This window comes from Lissotriton helveticus, chromosome 4_1 (genome assembly GCF_964261635.1).
Source record: "Lissotriton helveticus chromosome 4_1, aLisHel1.1, whole genome shotgun sequence".
NCBI lineage: Eukaryota > Metazoa > Chordata > Amphibia > Caudata > Salamandridae > Lissotriton > Lissotriton helveticus.
Window position 1 is genome coordinate 1534037198 of NC_136063.1, and position 21017 is coordinate 1534058214.

The 21017-nt window shown below is 42.9% G+C and overlaps 1 protein-coding gene across 2 annotated transcripts in view; it reads right to left on the reverse strand.

The window, feature by feature from the left end:
* The window catches only part of PIEZO2 (piezo type mechanosensitive ion channel component 2), a 1179452-nt gene that overhangs the window by 97074 nt on the left and 1061361 nt on the right, over nucleotides 1–21017 (reverse strand). For both annotated transcript variants that reach the window (XM_078688152.1, XM_078688151.1), the window contains 4 exons: nucleotides 12791–13246; nucleotides 11121–11379; nucleotides 9837–10019; nucleotides 126–378 (listed from right to left, as the gene is read on the reverse strand). In XM_078688152.1, coding sequence (XP_078544278.1) covers nucleotides 126–378; nucleotides 9837–10019; nucleotides 11121–11379; nucleotides 12791–13246 — 1151 coding nt within the window. The remainder of the gene's footprint in view (nucleotides 1–125; nucleotides 379–9836; nucleotides 10020–11120; nucleotides 11380–12790; nucleotides 13247–21017) is intronic.

Consider the following 21017-nt stretch of genomic DNA (forward strand, 5'->3'; position numbering starts at 1 on the left):
TAGTGTTACAAAATGTACTACAGAGTGCAGATTTTGAATATGCCCCATTAATCTGTTGAACAGGAAAAATAATCAAAAGACTTGACCATATTTTTGTATGGTATGCTCTGCACCAGACAACCCACCTCTTTTTGATCTGTGTGAAGAGTAGCTGGACCTATGTGAAAGTTGTGAACCGGTGCTGGAAGTCTTTCTCATGATTGCAGTGTGATGCTCCGGGAAGTGAACATGAATAGATTCCACAGATGCAGCCAGATTAACTGACTTTAAAGAACCAACAGAACCACCCTTCCCGGACATCTCAGATAGCTCATCGTCAGAATCATCGTGGTGTGTGGCATTGTCAGTTTCATCGTCTTCATCCCACAATCCATGGCACTGTTAAAAAAAGCAGAGGTAAGATAAACAGTCCCAAAACTCAAGGTATTTTCTCATCATGAGAAATGGAGCTTTAATATATGCATGTGAATATTTTAATATACCACTAGTCAATTACGTTAACTGAAGATGTTTAAGGTGTTATAACTGCAAATGCTAATTGTTGTATCATAGAAAATGTGCTGTAAGAGCAAGCATTACAATGTGACTCAATTGGCTATTTTTTTCTGTTCTTTTAAAGTCCTAATACCAAGTTGATAAAACCTTGCTTTTGGAGATGCACAACCAGGGTTCCTGAGGTCTTCCGCATAATCCTTGAATGTCAAATACTGTGCTGGGTACATATAGGGGCCTCTTCACAAAGGGAAATTTATATGTAAATGTATAATTACTGCCAAATTTCCCTTATTAATTCCTGCCAGGAATTCACAAAAGGATTCCTGGAAGGTGTAAGCCAATAATTTATATACTCATAGATGATCACCACAGTTGTTATTCGTACCCCTAAATCTCTATTAAGGGGTTGGAAAGTGCAAGCTTCAAGGCATGGTTATCCTTGGCAGTTTCTGAATGCCCAGAAGCACTTCAGTTATTGACATATCCCTTTTCACTCTGGAAGTGGTCAGATTTGTAATGCTGTCAAGGGCAGGCGGAAATCCCTTTCTAGGTTGGAAAGTCAAATAGATCAGCTTCAGATTTGGTAGGGCGTAGGGGAATGGGTTTTTTGTTGATTAAAAAATGTTTCCCCGATGGGAAAACTAAAGTGTTCATTTGCACAGGGAACACTATTCCCGCCTATGGAATTCTCAGACAGAGTGAACTCTACATCTTAGGAATTTTTAAAATGCATACCTTATATGTTTTAAAAGCATATACTATTTTAAATCCATGCAACACAAACTAATTCATTATAAAATATCCAGGACAAAGCAAAAAAAATGATCAACACCACACATGACATGTAAGTTGGGCAAAACACTATTATCTTAATTTTGAACTAAATTTTAATTGACTTAAATAAATTAATTCAAATTAAATTATTTTTCTGAAGTTTAAATAAAAATATCCCCATGTTAAGTAAAAAAGAATTACATTTTCATTACGTAGTAATAATTATTTAAAGTGATGCACTATATTTTAATAAAAATTAATGCTGCAATAATGTATACATTGAAAAAGGTTGTTGAAATCTTTTCAATTAAATCATAAATGTTGAAATCTAATTTAACTTTATTTCCTATGGGGTTTTATTTTATGTCCATACCTATTATTTCTTTTATAGTGGCCATGTGTGGTCCTAGACTTACTATTGTTTCTTTTTGCCAGTAGAAACTTGCATTTGTAAATTTGGCTTTACCCCCTGTTTTAGGGGCTGGAGAAGTTGAAGTCTATACTTGTGAGTAACTTTACATGCGTTTTTGTTGTGAATAGCCAAAAGCAGTAAAGTTTCTAAAACATGTAAGAGTAAGAGTAAATTACTCATAATTGTATTACATTTATGAATACCCTTGAGTTGATTTACCCAGAATCACAGAATATTGAATTGATGCCAGCACTTGAACCTGATTGCTCTGAAATCGGCTGCTCTGGCCATAAGCCCACAACTTCTCCCTTCCTCATCACAATCGCCCGGATTAAGGTCCTGACTCCTGCTCCCCTTGCTACTGCTCATTCAGCGATTCGGTTCATTTGCCTCCTGACTGCCTTACTTGCTTTGCCTACTGTACCCATTTAACACCTTCAGTGAGGCACAGTGGCGCTGTGCTCGTGACGAGCCACCACAGCGCTCCCACGCGGGGATAATTCCCCTGCTGTGCTGAGCGTTCTAAAGAAACAGGTGTTTCTTGACGAGCTTGCCACGAGCACCGCGTGTGGCTCCTCTGCCCCCCCCCCCGCACCGCGGGGGAATTAGCCCCGCGGCGAAGGGGTTAGACTTACTACTCCTGTACTAAGCATTTAGCATTTATTTTGGTTTTTGAATCCCATATTGTTTTTTCTTACTTTGCTCATTTAGTGCTGGTTTGCGCTCTCGCCGCACTCTGTCCCGTTTTCATCCACCATTTCCCACCTGCCCCACCACTTCCAGGACCTACTTAATGGAGGCTGCATCCTGTCCCCTTTAAGCAGGTCTTCAATCCTGTTGCTCCTCATTTAGCCATCTGGTCCTTTTGCGTACTGACGGCCTTGCTTGTTTTGCTTGCTATTCCCATTTAGACTTAGTACTGTATTACGCATTTAGCATTTCTTTTGTTTTTTGTTTCCCATATTGTTTCTTTTGTTTTCTCCTTGTTTTGTGCCAGTTCAGGCTCTTGCCGCTATCCAGCCTGCTTTCTCCCACTTTTTCCCCTTCTTCTTCCCACCTACTGCCTGACCCACACCCCTCCCAGGACCTACTTAACGGAGGCCGCAGTGTGTCCACACCGCTGGAATGCCAAGGGAGTGCCAAAAGCAAGCCTGTCTTCATCGATCAGGTCCATGACTGCACCCAGCACCAGGAACCTGGCTCTTCCACTGCATAGCTGCACCGCTTCAGACCTCCGAGCCCTAGATCCCAGATGTATCCACAACTGCAGCCGCACATCTCCATGCACCACCAGAGGACCATTCTCCTGTCAGCACTGCTGCTTCACCTGCAACACTGAAGTTACCAACGACTACAGAGCCAACCCAAAAAGTGACCACGTCCCCCATGTTGACTGAGACCGCCGCGGCACAACTACAGTGTATTCTACTCAAAGCACAATCACTCAGCAAACACACCAGGGAGATGTGGGCCACGAGCTCAACCCTCAACCCTGACATCATCTTCCTCACAGAGAATTGGCTTATCCATACCTCCGCGCCAGACATTGCCATCGCCACCCCTGAGGATAACAACATAGCACACCAGAATCAAAGCAACAAACACAGAGGTGGAATTGCCATCATCTGCAAGGGCTCCAACACAACCGACTCCCTGGAAAGGATGAGCAGCATCAGCCTCAAGCAACTTGTCACTGACCCTATCCCCATAGCAGGACACACACTTGACCCCATTTCCACATCCAGCGACAGAGTCAAGTACACTCATGTCTCGCCTGCACCAACCACTACAGCACCTACTTCACCCTCTTAGAACCTACCAGCACTGGCCCCTTGCCCTCAACTTCTGTCACAAAAACTGCAAAAGGTTATCAGAAGACCAGTGGAACAACACTCTCAACACCCACCTCCCAAGCACAACATCCAACCCTAATCAGGCTGCGAAGAGCTTCTCCAAGTGGATCACATAATGTGCCAACAAAATAGCCCCGCCATACCAGCCAACTACAAAGGATGTGCCAGAAGAGCCAGTTGGTTTACCACAGAGCTGAAATTAATCAAACACAACTGCCAGCAACCAGAAAGGAAGTGGCCACCAGCAAAGAGACAGACTAGACCACCTTAAAGACAGCACCAAACTAGTACCAGTACCAGTGCCTCCTGAAAGAAACAAAGAATACTACCCTGGCAGACCGCACAGACGCCAGCACAAACCGCAGCAAGAAGCTCTTCACCATATGGAAGGAGTGCTCCAACCCCGCAGCTGCTGAGAACAAAATCACCCTCTCCCAAGACCTGTGTGACAACCTAGTAGGCTTTTTCCACATGATCTCAGTCATCTACAAAAACTTCGAACCTCAACCCTCTGCTGCCAACAGCAACAGCCTGCTCACACCCACGAACACAAACCCCAAACACTTTCTCACCCTTTGGGACCCTCCCACGACTCAAGCCACAATCTCCATCATGAACTCTGCGCACTCAGGAGCGCCCCTGGTCCCCTGGCCCTACCCCATCTTTAACCGTGGGAGCAAGACGATTGGCAATGAGCTCAAGAAAGTCCTGAATGCCTCCATCACCTTGGCCTCCTTCCCCGAGTACTGGAAACAGGATGAATTGAGGACCCCCTGAAGAAACCTTCCGTCGACTCAGCAGAACCGAAGAACTAAAGGCCCATCTTCCTGCTTCCCTTTCTACCAAAGGTTCTCTAGAAGTGAATCAAGCAACAACTCACCGAACACCTGGATCACAACAACCTCCTGGACCCCTCTAAATCCGGATTCTGAGCCAACCACAGACCCAAGCCAGCCCTGATTGCAGCCACTGATGACAACAGAGCCTTCCTGGACCACAGTGAAACAGTTGCCCTCATCCTCCTGGATCTGTCAGCCACCTTCAACACCGTCTCCCATCCCATCTTGATCAACAAACTCCACCACATCAGAATCCAGGGATACACACTCAAATGGATTGCCTCATGCCTCACAGGAAGACCCAGAGAATCCCGCTCACACTGTTCATCTAAAAACCCAAAAGGATCATCTGTGGCATACCCCAAGGATTTTCTCTCAGCCCCGCCATCTTCAACACGTACACAACCCCCCTGGCCAACACTGTCAGGTCACACAGACTTAACATCATCTCCTATGTCGACAACACTGAGCTCATCCTCTCGCTGTCAGAAGACCCCTCCACCACCAGCACCAACTTCCACAGATGCATGATGAATGTCACTGAATGGATGAAGGACAACTGTCTCGAGCTGATCAGGGTCAAGACAGAAGTACTCATCTTTGGGAACAACACCTCGTAACAGAATGAGGCATGGAGGCCTTCTGAGCTCTGTCCTTCCCCCACCCAACAGACCATGCCTGCAAAATCGGCATCATCTTTCAGCAGCAAGCTATCCATAAAGAAACAGGTAAAAGCAGTCTCATCCGCCTGCTGCTTTCACACCATAGGCATGCTCCGAAAGATCTTCAGGGGGCTCCCAGTCAACACCAGGAGGACATTCATGGAGGCCCTCATCACCAGCAGGCTAGACTATGGGAACACGCTCTACGTAGGAATCACTGCATGCCTCCTAAAGAGACTGCAGACTATACAAAACTCAGCAGCCAGACTCAACATCGACATACCCAGATAAACCCACATCACACCTCACGTCAAGAAGCTACACTGGCTCCTGATCCAGCAGAGATGCCTGTTCAAGATGTTGACCTGCCATACAAAGCCCTGCACAACAAGGGACCAGCATACATCAACAAACGCTTGATCGTCCACCAACCGACCAGCACCCTCTTTCTTGCAAACACCCCCCAAATCCGCCAAGGCACCAGAGGATACTCCTCCTCACACCTGGCGGCCAAAGCTTGGAACAACCATACCCTGCTCCTCAGGATTGCCCCATCACACCTGCAATTTAGGAAATGACTCAAGACATCACTGTTGGAATAAACATATCACCACGAAGCAGCTGGCAACCTCAGTGCCTCGAGAACCCCACAGGTGATTTGCCGCACTTTACAAATCGTTGATTGATTGATTTATGGATTTTTCGACAGTTTTTCAGGTTAAGATGTGCTGATGCAGACGTTTACCTTCTTTATTGCTAATTTTTCTAATCTTGTATAGTTCTTCCTGGTAAAACTTTAAATTAATTTTTGGCTAGATTCTGCATCTTTTTGTGCTTTTTGTAGATCCTGGCATTACAAAACTGGGCGTGTGGCCTTTATCAATACTGAACACACCATCAGAGACACTCTGCTGTGCATTTAAATAGGGGATCGCACTTATTTAGGTGTGGGGGCACATTAACACATGCAAATGAGGAATCTGATCAATCGAGTGCCTGGTACATAACTCGTACCTGCCCAATGTTGTTTCCAGGAGGGAAACGGTATATAGATCACTCAGGAAGTGGTTTGCAATTTGCCATCTTCCTGACAAAAACTGTGGATTCAACAGTGGCAGAGAGAGTTTACACAATCTAGGTTGCGCTGCTGAGTAAGCACCAGGGCGATTAGGTCCTCATTCACTATTTTATTCATTCTAATGGCATGGTACCCACAGTTACCACCCCAGAGGAATTATAAATGTAGCTGAAACACCACTAGTAACTGGTATTCCACCAGGAGAATTCACCTGCTGCAAGCTGGCAAAGTGGCCATGCGGAATACTGTGGAGAAACACGCTGAAGCACTGTATGTGGGCTTATATTTCCACATAATCCCCTTCCCCCACCCGAATTATTGAGCAAGTTAATTCAAGGGGTAAACAAATTATGGAGGTGACTCAAGGTCACTCGAAATAGGGGCAGTGGTCATTGTGCAAGGGTCCACACCTGAGGTTACAGCTGGGTACCGCATTCTCATGGGGCCTAAAATTATAAGGGCTATCAGTCCTCCCTGAAGTGGCAGCCGGGTCCACGCACATCCTCAGAGAGTGGTAAATTAACCCACCTATCACTCAGAATACATCAGCATCTGCATTTGTCCGGGCTTCTGTGGGGGATGACTTGCGCCAGGTGCTGGAACATTTAATGGAAGCAACATTCTCTTCTGCATCACTACGAACCATAGTTTGGGTGGTGTGGGAGACCTCCTGATGCACATATGTCAATGCTATTTTGACGAAGCAAAAAGCATTATTCTGTCAATTTGCACAAATTTCATTTATTTTTTGCTTCAGCAAAACACAGTATATATATTTATAAATAAATAAATATATATATATCTATATATCTATATATATATATATATATATATATATATATATATATATATATATATATATATATATATATATATATATATATATATATTCACTGAAAAAACCATAGGTTTCACACCAGTTATAGTTAGGTGGAAATTTTACTCGCATAAAACCATTGAAATTCCCACGTTATAGTTAGTTGGACTCACTATAACTTGCGCGTGCAATGCACTGCTGATGACGTCACATATTACATCACTCATGACATGGTCAGTGACATCACTCATGACATCACTGATGACATCTCAAATGACATCACTGATGACATCATCCAGTGAATGTGTATCTTTCTGAAAAATAAATATTTTTTATATATGTATATCTAAAGGTTGATGGAAGAATAAATGGGTAAATAAATGTCTAAATGGATTTTTTTTGTGTAAAATTGATGGTTAACTGACTTATTAAATGTATCTTAGTGAATACATATATTAGCGAGTAATGTTTATATATATATATATATATATATATATATATATATATATATATATATATATATATATATATATATATATATATATATATATAAATATATTCTTCCCGCTCTGTAATAAACTGCTGCTGCTGTAACTGACCCCAAGAGTGCCGTATTTCTTTTTCCCAGGATTGAGGAGAAGACAGAGCGTGAAGATTTTAAGCGGCGCATCACCGCTATCGGCACCTGTCTTTTTAGTGCCCCGTCTATGATGCAAACAGTAGCGGGATATATATATATATATATATATATTGGCGATGCTGCGGGTGCAAAAATTAGTGCTTTTATTTTTTTTTTTTTTTACTTTCCACTTTTCCATCGTATGTCACACTTCACTATACCCCATCCCTGCCCCCGGTCCGCCTTTCCATCCCGCTGCGTTACCTGTGTGAGCCGCCACTGCATGCTTTGCAAACTGATAATTCTGTATTTCCTATAGTTACACTTTGCAACTGCTGTACTGCCACGTGGGAATGCAAATAGTTATCTTGTAAGAATTTCTCCAATTAACCTTCTTGCTATTACAATGTCCTAATAGATTCGATTTACTAAATGTTTAACAGTAGAGGAAGCTATACCACAAAACATTCACAAATAATACCGGATTGCCTCGTGAGTATCAAAGCAGCAGTAATAAGCATGGAATAAGACACCAACGGCCACATGCATCATTGTTGCCGTTTGCGATTTCTTAATTGCGAAAATTAAGGAATCGCAATTAAGAAATCGCAAACGGCTATGCATCAAGAAATCGCAATTTTTTTGCGATTTCTTAAAATTCCTTAATTGCGATTCACAATTTGGAATCGCAATTGAGGAATCCCTTCCCATTGATTCCTATGGGCCTAGAGGCCCATAGGAATGAATGGAAAGTCATTCTCAATTTGCGATTAGCAATTAGCGAATCGCAAATTGAGAATACAATTTCAAGGGTGCGGGGGGGTCCAAAGGACCCCCCCTGCACCTCTGAAATATAACTTTAAGTGCATTTTTTACACACACATGCCCCAAGGGCATGTGTGTGTGTAAAATGAAACTTACAAAAATGCACTTTTGTGCATTTTTGATAGTTTTCGCAAATTACCATGAAGGTCAACTTCATGGTAATTTACCTCTCCCTATTTGCGAATTCGCAAATTTAAAATGTTCATGCATTGCATTTAAGAAATCTCAAATTGCGATTTCTTAAATGCAATCGCAATTTTAGAAATCGCAACATGATTGCGATTTCTAAAATTGCGAAAAACATGATGCATCCCAATTTTGTCAATTGCATTCGCAAACGGCCGAAAATTGCGATTCGCACCGTTTGCGAATGCAATTGACAATGATGCATGTGGCCGCAAGTGGCCATGTTTTTTTACATGTCAATGTTCATATATTAAAGTAAGGACTCTGTGTGGTTAAATGCTAAAACATAAGTAACACAAGTGTAATTTGCAATCCTTAAGGAATTAAATGCTCAGCTTGTACTCAGTCAAAATCATGCATTTAGATTCAGGCAAATTTAACTGCGCAAATCATTAACCAAATGCACTTTTCTGCCGACTCTTAAGTGATATTGGGGGCTACGCCCCCACCTTTTTCCTGACAAGATGAGTGTCTGTCAGTCTGGGCAAAGGTCAGACTGACAGACACTCTTCTTGTTCAGGTCAGGCAGCAAGGAGCTAGACGTGCTAAATGCGCAGTGACCTCTTCAGCCTGGCAAAGCTTCTCGAGGCCCTACCCCTGATACTGAAAGGGAGCGCCATTGATAACCTCAGCTCTGGGCACTTGAATATTAAGTCCTGAAGTGCCCAGGGCCGAATATCTACCGCTGACACCTCGTTACAGAGTGGGATGGGTTCAGCAACTTCCACTGACCCCATCTCACTCTGTGATGAGGTGGGGACTGCTACCTCCCCTCACTGGCTGACCAAATGTCAGCCAAGAAGAGAATGCAGCCGTCCCAACCCTCCTGGGACCTCTGAGGCTTCCCTCCTCAAGGCAAATGCATTGTTTTTAATGGTTTGTGTGTTGGTGCTTGCATGTATGAACATTTGGGAGTGAGTGTTGTGAATGAATGTGTGTATGTGTGTGTGTGTGTGTGTGTGTGTGTGTGTGTGTGTGTGTGCGTGTGCGCGCGTGTGTGTGTATGCATGTGTGTATGCATGGGTGTGAGTGTGTGTGTATGGGTGTGTGTGGCCACTCCCTGCTAAACCACTGGATATTAAACACATGTTGTAATGTACCCACTCGTTGCACCAGGACACACATGGGGAAACACACACTTCGTCCGGCTACATTCTTTTGTGAATTCAGCACCAAATACACATGTGAATATGTTTATTATTTCAGAAACTAAGCTTTCTTTGCACCAGGAAATGGTTGTGTGCATTGATTTCAAAATGATATCTTCATACTGTACCTTTAAAATAGATCTGTGGAAGAACAAAGCAAGCAGTTGGACAAGGTCATAGTGCACATAGCCTTCCTTCTTTTCAACACCAATTATATTTGGAGGATGATAAGGTTTATCCTTTGTGAAATCTATATTCTTGTTCCATGGGAAGAATCCAAATTGGAAAAAATATTTGATGACGATTGTTACCTGGGTATAAGAAGCATATAAGGGTAAGATTGAGCACTGTGAAACATGGTAATAGTAACAATTATTATTCTCATTCCTTAAAAAAGATTAGAAGTGTTGTATGCCTCCCCAATTCTTGCTCTCTCTCACTCACTCTCTCACTCTAAGTCCCCTAGGGCCTGATTATTACTGGTTAGAACATCCTGACCACTGTGCAAACCCCAGTGTGCCCAGCCCTTGGAATTCTCAGTTGTTCAGACTATATAGCACCCGGTAGCTGGCAGGTGCGGTAAAGTCTGGATCACCTGAGAAATTTTGGTAGGTCAAAACTGTCAAAATTTAAGAGAAAGAAAGTTTGTTAATTTCTGGGCTATGCGGTGTTTGGTGTGGTAAGCAGCTTTTAGAAAGATTTAAAAATTAGGAGCCCTCAGAACGATTGCATGCCTAGCTAATCCTCTCTCTCTCTCTCTCTCTCTCTCTCTCTCTCTTTCTCTCGTTCTAGTTTACTCCTTCTCTCTGTATCCTATACTAAAACTCAAAGGGTCGGATTAAGATTTATAAGAAAATCCCAACACCTATGCAAACCCCTGTTTGTTCAGCAGATGGAATTGTGAGTTGTGCAGATTTTATCGCATCCAGGAGTCCGTGTCACCCAATTATTTTGGCAGGTCACACCTTCCAGAATTTACCTGGGGAAAAAGTCTAGCATTTAACTGGCATGCGCTTTTTGGTGCGGTAAGCACTGAAATCCTTATAGTATTTAACGGTTAAGGGAAAATATTCAAACAAGATGGAATAAATCATAGATTCAGAATCCAGGAGTATCAGACATTATTAGGTATAGTACATTCTGTATACCACATCCATGGCATTCCTAATCAGGCACCAAGCCTTCTTAAATTCAACCACCGAATCACTATATTCATCCTCACACCTGTCTTTCCTTTCATTGCTACCAGTCTCACTGTCACTGTCACGTTCTGTCCATTTCTCGGCTCCTCTTCTATCTGATCTCTATCCCTCTTCCTAACAGACTTTTTCAATTAACAAATAAATTGTGATCAGTTATATTAATCTGTTGAGTCTAAGATGAGGCATAGGATACAAGAAGCTCAGATGTACCTCGGTGTAGACAATGGCCGTCATCCAGAACCTCTTACTAGGTCTCGGAACCGAGAGCATGGCCCACAGGAATATGAGGATTGGAAGCACAAGAGTGATCATGGAGGCGGAGATCATGTGGTTCAGGATAATCACAAAATAACACACCATTTCTGACCGAGCCACTAGTGTGTTGTACAACGAGTAGATGAGAAGCAACGGTCGTGGTTGGGTTTTGTAGAATTTTTCAGAAGTTTCCAACTCCTCGTCTTGAAACATCCTACAAAGATAAAGGTAGGTAAATGATATATGAATGCAATCATTTTCACACCCTTTGGTTTGGCCATTCCCCTTTTATTTGCCAATTCTGACAAGAGTGATAGCTTAACATGGTGAAAAGCACCTTGGCCTTCTTAGTGGCATTGCTCTATCATACATCTGATTGTACTGTAGGGAGTCAGTGAAAGATAATAGTTAACAACTTTGTCTGAAGATCAACTGAACTATGGGGCTCTTAAATGGAGACTAAAACGGGCAAACAACATGTGTGGGTAGTCTCTTCATCTTTCTTTTTTGTTTGCTCAATTTAAAAGAAAGATGATCAAAGCAGTGATGTATACAGAAGATGTCAATGTTTGGTGAACCAAGCTAGGCGACGAAAAGGATGAGACAGATTTAAGTTAGCCTTGTTTTAAAATATTCACAAAACTTTGTTATTTTTCAAAGAGAAATAGGGATCAGTATAATGTTAGAATGCGGTAGTAACCCATCCTAAAAAAACATAAGAACTGACGACAAGGGCAGCATCATATACATTTTTCTGCAATCTATATAGATGTGTGCTCTTGATCCACGAGGGCCTAAGTTAAGAAAGTGGCTTGGGTAAGGGAGGGGGGGAGGAGGGGTTCATGTTTTTGAAGTTATTGAGCTGTCATTTGCAGGATTACTTATTGCCCTAACTAACCCACAGCCTGTAATTATGAAAGACATTTTGCAAACCCCTCTGGGGCATCCTGAAAGCGTTCACTTTTAAGCTAACACATGCTGTACAGCATGAACTTTTAGTCCTCTTATTGCCCCCTGTATTTCATAAACTGATCCCGTTTCTAGATATTCCTGCTGTACTTGCTGTAAATACTACTCTATGAAAATCTATAATCATGGAATAAATGACCTTGCAGCAGAAAGGTCTAGCTGAGTGAATGTATGATGATACAACGAATTCCGTTGCAACGCATGCCTTTACCACGCATGCGTTACAATGGAATTCGTTTACCACGGATAAACTTTTCCTCTAATAATTGCGTGGTGACGTCATACGTCGTTAAGAGAAAACGGCATTTTTTTCCGATTTCTCTTAAACGACGCTGACGCCGACGTGACATATGGTGAGTTGTTTTATTTGGGGGGAGACCCCCCCCAAGCCCCCCTTTTTTCTTTTTACCTTTACCACATATGCCTTTACTACAAACATCGTAGTAAAGGTATGCGTGGTAAAGGCATTAGTGGTAACCACGCATGCGTTGTACTGCATGCGTGGTTAAAGATTTCGGGGAAACGGCTTCGTTGTAAAGGCCGTTTCCCAGCTGGAATATGCAAGTTTCGAGTTTCTTTGATGGAAGGTGACCTCCCTGTGTTGGAAATCTAAGACAAATAAAAGTTTTTAAAAGACTTAAACACCCTGTTCTTACTTGTTCAGCAGTAGTTCACTGGCTGTGAGTTCGTGTGTCAAGGGTGGCAGGATGGAATCATGCAGCTTATCCGTGCGGCTGTCATCCGGGCTGAGTACCATCATATTGTTGTCCGCAGAGTCCTCCTGGGAGCTAAATGACAGCTGCTCAAAGCTGACTGCCTTGCTGTAGGATGGCGGTACATCACCTTCGGTGACTGGGAACAGAGGTATGTCTGCGTCAGGCGAGTAAGTGGCTCCCTCTGTGTCCAGGTAATGTTCCCCCTCGACCTCCAGCCCGGACTCAGATACCCTTCTCGGCGAGTAAGTGGCTCCCTCTGTGTCCAGGTAATGTTCCCCCTCGACCTCCAGCCCGGACTCAGATACCCTTCTCTCTTCTTCGTGCTCATCATCAGCCTCCTCGATGGTTTCAGTAGTCCCCTGGCGGGAATAGATCATGGTGCACTGGGTTGGCTCGCTGTGGTGGAGGGAGAGTAGATGCAGATAAGCATTGCTCAGAAAAACAGTAAACATTGTACATACTCAAAATGTAGAACAGAATAAGAATTCGTGCTCCTAGCTGTATTTCTTTATTTGACTTTTTGTGTTCTTTAAAAATAAAAATAAAGCAAATAATGGGAATTGTAAGAAAGAAAAAAGTGCCATAAGCTTGAACTAATGATATGTATGTGATGCGAAGCATTTGTTTTGGACAGGCCCCCTTCCTATAAATGAATTATTATAACGACTGCAAGGGGAAAAAACTAATAAAACATGCAGTAGAGCACAATGGCAACCAACCAAAAATATTTCAACAGAAATTACATTTTTGAGCTGCTCTTTTTAATTATGTTTTTAGGGCCTTATTACGAATATGGTGGCCCATGGGATGCCATAGTCATGGTGGTGGTCTGCCAACCGCCACACTGCGGGACCGCCTGCAGTATTATAAGTGTGCAGTCTTACCCCCACTGAACCACTCCTGCCACTGTGGATCAAGGATCTTGCGGCAGTCTGGCAGCGTTTTAAGGCCAAAATATGCTGGCAGTGTGACAGCAGCACTGCAGAGAATATTTTGAATTGCCTCACTGCAGTGCTTTTCATGGCGGCCTGCAAGGCCCTCTCGTGCCTTTTTGCATGCACAACATGGTGCATTCCTGCCCATGCAGGAACGTGCACTAGCGGTCCTTCGGCCGTGCTGTTTAAGGCTCACACCGCTGCTGTACCACCACACTGCACGTCTGCCAAATTACTTGTAATCTGGCGGACGGGCGGCTGTGAGTTTTGGCGTTCCTGAAGCAAAGCGGTGGCATGACGCCTGCTCCCGGACTGCCGAAACTTGTAATAAGGCCCTTAATCTTTATATTCCCAACTATTCAATTGTCCTGAATGTAGTTGAGAAGGTGGCAACTGTTCAATTACTGGAACGTTACTGAATAATGGGGAATCTACAATTCAGATGTAGGCCCTATCCAGGTCCAAAGACTGTTCTACTGGAGGTACAGTTATTAGGACTCGCCTACGACGAACGCGCTGAAAGCGTGTTCTCGCAAGCGAGAACTACAGTCGTCGTCTCAGCAGTCTGAGACCGACGAAGTGAGACAAGACCTGGCCGCGCGCAGCGTTTCTCCATCGGATAACGTTGTGCGCGCGGCCAGGTCTTGTCTCCACAGCATGGCAGGAAAGGATCGGATCGCGTCGCGCGCCTCTCTGGAATGCAGGGGAGTCTGCAGAGAGGCGCGCAGCGCTGATAAAAGCTTCCATGAGCGGCCCTATCCTTCCTGTTGCGTTACCCGCACGGCGACATCTGTTTTCAATTAGGAAAACAGATCGCTCGCTGTGGCGAGCGCGCGCAGCACTTCTGGCCTTGTTTCTGCTGTAACTTGCATATTTTAAAGGCAAAGTTGTTTCTGGGCAATACCGTTATAGTTGCTGCAGAATCTACACTAAAAGGTTCAGCAGTTTCCAAGATGATGCCGAGTAAAAGACACCGGCATCTACAAAATGTTGACTTTTTATGCTTTTAGCCAGGGTTAATTTTTATTTTTATTACATTCCTAGCTCACAAACAACAATAACCGATTACTTTTTTAATGTAGCAATTTGCTTGTGCGGTGACTAATGTTACTGGTGGGCTTTTGAATGCCTGCATTCCGCCTTGTCCTGTCTGTCGCCGGTGCAAATGCACTCCTCCCACTGAATGCAGGCCGCCCCTCGCCAAAGCCCTGTGGGTGGCATTTCATTGCCAGGCTCGGGTCACTGACGACGTCTCGTGCATGTGTCATTGACGGTGTCGCAGTAAAAATGAGAGAAGTTCCGGGAAATTAAACATATGCATTGCTTTCATAAATTGGTCGAGGCGGAAAACTTTGTCGTGCAATCTCTGGTAGTTGGAAGCCTGGGCCTTTTATATTTGCTGGCAAGAGAGAAGAGACACATGCCAAATGGAAGTCAACGATGGAAAATGTCAGCTGCCAGCCAAGCATTTACAATGCAATAGGTCTCGCATTTTGTGAGTTTAAGCTATTAGCATTGTAAATGACAATGCCTTTTATATATGTTTTAAAAACAAACATAAAAGGCATTGCCATTTGCAATGTTAATAGCTCAAAATCGTGTAAATGCGAGACCTATTGCATTGCAAATGCTTGTCTTTTTTGAAGATATTGAATAAGCTGATCCCGTGTGCCCATTGCTTTTCTAACTCTCCAGTGTATTTGACACTCTTGACCACACCATTATGTTGCAGAGTTTAGAACAAGAAGTGGTCAGAGCGTCAGACTGTACTAATTAATGGTTCACATTCCTTTCTTAATGACTGCAGGGTTCAGGCAAGTGTAGGAAAGGCTACTTCTGCCTGAAAAGAAGTTCAGTTTGGTGTTCAACATGGATCAAGTCCTTCCCATTAATCAATTAAAATTAGGGCTCCTGGTTTTCTCTGTATTTATCCATATTTATTTTGTGTATAAATGAAGTTGTAAAACTGTACCTATCCATATTTATTAAACTGACAGACGTGCACTTATACTTTGATGTATGTCGTGTTTTAGCTATATAAGTTGCCAAAATTACATAACAATATATCCACTGATAAATACTAGCATTATACCACAAATGTATATTGACACATGCTGTTATTTAAAGAAATGTGATCCTGTTTTTTTAATTCCGCTTATTGCCCATCTGCTCAGCTGTTGGGCTATAATTTATGGAAGGGCACAGGAAGTCACTCAAGACCAGCACAATTTTCTGTATTTATCCACTTTAAAAAAATAAATGCAGCCAGAAAACACATTGTTTTCTGTCTGTATTTATCTGTAAAAATCAGTCAAAACGGAAAACAGGGAGCCTTAATTAAAATATACACTGAGTCGATATATAATCTTTTATTGCAACTGAATATCAACCTTCATAAATGCTCTAACAACACCCAGACTGAGTTCTAAAGGTCTTTCTATAGGATCTTTCTAGAGATTAAGAGATGGTTATTTCAGGCCTGTCTCGCAAGATAACGCAAGGGTGATGCTAAATCTAGATAAGATTTACCAAGCCACACAAGGCTACCTTGCATGGCCCTGTGGTGCTTGGTAAATCTGGAACAACGCAAGGCAGAGCAAGACACTGCCTTGATTTACTCTGCCCCAGGCAGGAGTTCCATTGAAAGAAAGCGGGTGTTCCCATGCATCCACCCATGGATTTCGGCGCATTCCCAGATTTACCATGAGTGGTAGACCTGGATATGCATCAAAATGCTACGCCTTCCCAGGCAAAACAATGAGAAATATCTTTATTGCTCCTCATTTTTTCCTCTTTCGATGTGTGCTCTATTCTGCATCATACATAGTAAGAGGAAAAACCATTGAAGGATTGTTTTTGTGCAGGAAGTTTAAAATATAGAGAAAATGCGAGAGTAATAGGAGGTAAATTGAGATGGAAAACCCAAATGGTGTAATTCAACGAAATAATGGCAAACACTGCAGCAAATTATCAGATTGAACTTTTAAGAAGAACCAACCACTATTAGTAATATTAGTACTAGCACATGTCAGAATTAGAAGAGAGCGAGATCTGTTATGGAAAACAAATTTGCAATGCACCTCTACGTGACACCTCTGAGGAAAACATACATAAATTGCTATTAGTTCAAAACACAATGCCAGGATAGTACTCAATATTCCACGAAGATATGATATTACTTCGGTGCATTGGCTGCTTGTTGAGGCTAGAATTAAAATCAAATTCTTACAATAATGCATAAATTAGTATATGGTATTGCACCTATACAGCTAAAGGTATTCCAAACAAATAAAGGAGCAAGGTGATGGAAGCATCGCACATAAAAATAGTAATCCTGATGAGGATCAGGGTAAAGAATCAGAAATGCTGTTTCTGAATATGAAGATGATCAGGAAATTGGTGCTGAAAGAAATAAACATGAAAAGCAAGGTGATAAGAAATGTGGCAGTGGAGAAAAAAACGAACAGTGGCAGGGTAGGGATGTGGGACAGTGATAGAATCAGTTATCTGAGGAAAGAGTGGTAAGAGTGATTGAGTTATGTACATGGGTTAAGCATGCAGGAGAAGATGGGGAATTATTGCAATGCCTTGTAGTAGGCTTTACGAGCCTCCCCCTCTAATATGAGGTGATGTAGTCTCCAACAACTGAAATTATAAAGCTAATTTTAGTAACTTATCGTTCATATTTCTACCCTACAACTACTGTGCACGTTTTCTCTGCCTGTGGCAGAGATCACTGCCTCCTGGCAGGGAACACCACCGCTAGGTGGAGAGCTCTGACTACAAGGAATAGGGAAAAACCATAATTGTGACCTAAATCTCACACTCCTAACACACATTAACCCTGCAATCACATATATACACCCCACACCCTAGGCCCTGCCCTTCTCCCCTTAGATTGACTTGTTGACAGGACACCACACAACATCTACTGTTTCCCCGTTCAAGAAGAAGAGTGATTTTATTGAGGATGAGATGAACCTTGTAGTTGACTTTGTGGTTGACATTACAAGGAAGTGGATGTCTGCCACCATAAAAGTCTGAGGGAAGTGTGAAAGGCAGCCAAAGTGAGGAGTTGGCATACAATTTGAATGCATAGTGGTTAATGGATATGCCATGGGGAACTCCAGAAAAAGTTGAAGGACTAGAGGAGAAAGGTGTTGAAGTTACCAAGGATATAGGTGACAAATGTTCTTCTTGGAGGTCAACCTCAATCCTGTTTCTTTTTCAGCCTCTCAAGGAGTGTTTTCACACCAACATGCACTCTGTCTGACTATATGCCCTGCCTGTTCCAGGGAATCTCAATAAAAGGCCAGGTAATAACTCAAAGACATCTCTTAAAATTAGTTCTTGTATCACCAAATATGAGGACATCAGGCAGAAGTGCATCATACACTGCCTCTAACAACCCCTTTCCAGAGAGTAAACTGTTAATGATGTTCTTAGTGTGCTCTATCTTTCTGATGTACAGTCCCCATATCTAGAGCTTTGCTAGCAACAGCTGGAGCAGGAATACTCCAAACTGTGGCAGAGTGATAAACTGGTGCATTTGGCTGGTGATGTACCTCAGTACCTTTCATAACTATCATGATTAGTTTAGACGTTTTTTGCTTAAATCACAAAGTACATTGACTATATATTTGTAAAGATCCATTTCATCTGCATAGAGTATATTACATTTTGACCTTCTCTGAAGGCAGTGGTTTTGGATCATTCTTCATGTGATTCTCTGTAAATATGCACATCATTCAACAGAATAAAACCACATTCAGATCGTAAGGGTGGTCTGGACCATGGGAACACATTTTTTGTTTAAAATTAATATAAGAAAAGTTTTCCCTGTGTATATGGGCAATAGCCACTGCAAACGTTATGCCAATTTTATGTTTAAATCATTTTTAGTATATTTCAAGGAAAATAGTTCTTGGAATTGGCCTTTTTGGCAGGGTTGTCACCAAATGTTTTGCTTCTTCCTCCTATTTTTCTTGACCTGTGTTTGTTGGCTTTTCTCTGGCCACTTTACCGCTGCTAATCAGTGCTAAATTGCATACGCTCTCTTTGTAAATTATGATTATAATTGGTTATTTATGATTGGCATATTTGATTTAATTATAAGTCCTTAGTAAAGTGCACTGAGTGTGCCATGGTCTGTAAATCAAATGCTACTAGTGGGCTTGCAGCACTGATTGTGCCGCCCAGAGGAGTAGCCTTATAAATGTGTCTCAGAGCTGCCACTGCAGTGTCTGCACATGTAGTTGGTAACAGTCATGTTGACCAGGCAAGTGCACCCACTTGACAGGCCCCAGTATTTCCTTTTTTTACATTGAAGTCACACCTACGCTAGGCCCAAGGTACCTCCATGGGCAAGGTGTAGTGATTGTGAAAAGTAGGACATGTACTGGTGTGCTTTACATGTCCTGACTGTGAAATACTGCCCATTTCATGTTTCACTATTGAAAGGCTATCTGTCCTATGGGCTAACATGGGAGTTGCTTCGTAACAACTGGGAAAGATAGAAAACTGGAGTATAGGCTCTCTGAACTCAGAATTTAATAACACATCTTTTGGTAAAGATGGTTTTTAAGTTGTGTGTTTGAAAATGCCACTTTTCTTGTTTAACCATTCTGAGTGCCTCTGTTGGTCTGTGTATTGACTGTCTGGTTTTGGAGCCGGGGATGTATATTCACTGTAGACAGTAGCAAGTGGGGTTGTGGTGTGACCGTCGTTTCCTGGGTGACCCATAGCTGGGCTGAATAGACCTGGTCTGCATTTAGAGTGGTGGGAGGAGTTTCACTAGCACCTGAATAGGCTGTGTCTCCTGTGCACAATGCTGACTCCACCTCCTGTAGTGAAGCTGGGCCAGAGAGGCCAGAACTGGTTTGGTCTAGGCTCAGAGACGTTTGCCCCAAAGAGAAAATTGAGTATATATATATTGGGCCTTAAACCCCAGAGAAGCAGATCTGGAATGAAGAGGAACCTCTTCCAATGAGAAGACCTGGAGATCTGTAAGGAGGAATTCTGCCCCTTTGCTGTGTGTGATTTGCTGGGTAGGCCTGAAGTTTCTTCATCTGCCAAGGAGAGGACAAACGACTGGACTTTGCTGTGTATCCTGCTTGTGAAGTTTATCCAAGGGCTTGTGTGTGCTTGCCTCCTGTTAAGAAGTCTCAAGGACACAAAAGACTTCCTGCAACTCTGCTGGTGCTGCTGGACTCTGCCATCAGTGAGTCCTACCCTTGCCTGAGCTGCCTCTCTCCAGTTTAGGTTTAAATCTTTTTTATTAATGTTGCAAAGGGCATGACAGGAAACAAGAAAATATAACATCACACATTTTAGAAATAGAAAAAGGAATAGAAAACAGGCAGGAGAACAAACCCAACCCCTCCCCCCCCCTCCATCCTCCGTCCACCATTTTCCCTCCCAAGGATCTTCCAATGTCCTTCTGGCCTTCAGTCTCCCCGCATTCTCAAGGAACACCCTGGTGTTGCATTATCCAAGCCTTATTACTGCCTATCAGCCCCAATGTCATTTGATATAGATGGAGCGGGCTCTTGTGGGGTCTCTAGGAGTCGCAGCAGGTGCAGGTAAGCTACCTCATCTCTGTACTGAGAAATGTAAGGAAAGGGCGCCACATCTCTGGAAATGAAGTTCCGTTACCCTGCAGGGTAAGGGTTATGCATTCTGTAGGAAGGTAGGATCTGACTGCATGGTTACCCCCACTTTTTGCCTGGTGTTTTGCTGGTTTTTGACTACTCTGATTGTGATCCAGCTAATCAGGACCCCAGTCTATCCGAGTTCTTCCTAAAATTATTATACATGTGCTTTGCTACACTTCAGATTGGATACTGGGGTACCCTTATAAGTCCCTAATATATGGTGCCCATGTACCCAGGGCTTAGGTACCCCAGAGGCCTCCCGTGGGCTGAAGCATTTATTATGTCACCCATGAGAGGCCATACAAAATGGAACTACAGGTCTGCTCCTGCAACCTGTGTAAGCTGGTGCTTGCACCACTTAATTTTAATATAGGTTCACCATATCTATAGTTCACTACACTTAGAAACGTATAAGTCACCCCTATAGTAGGCCTTAACAATCCTGAAGGCAGGGTTCTGGGTTTTACATGAGAGGGTGCCACTGCATGAGCAGAGCCCCTCTGCAGCCTTCGGAGACCAGTCTCCCGGGTAGTCTGTGATTCCGCCATACATATAGGTAGAGGTGAATTATAACCTCGC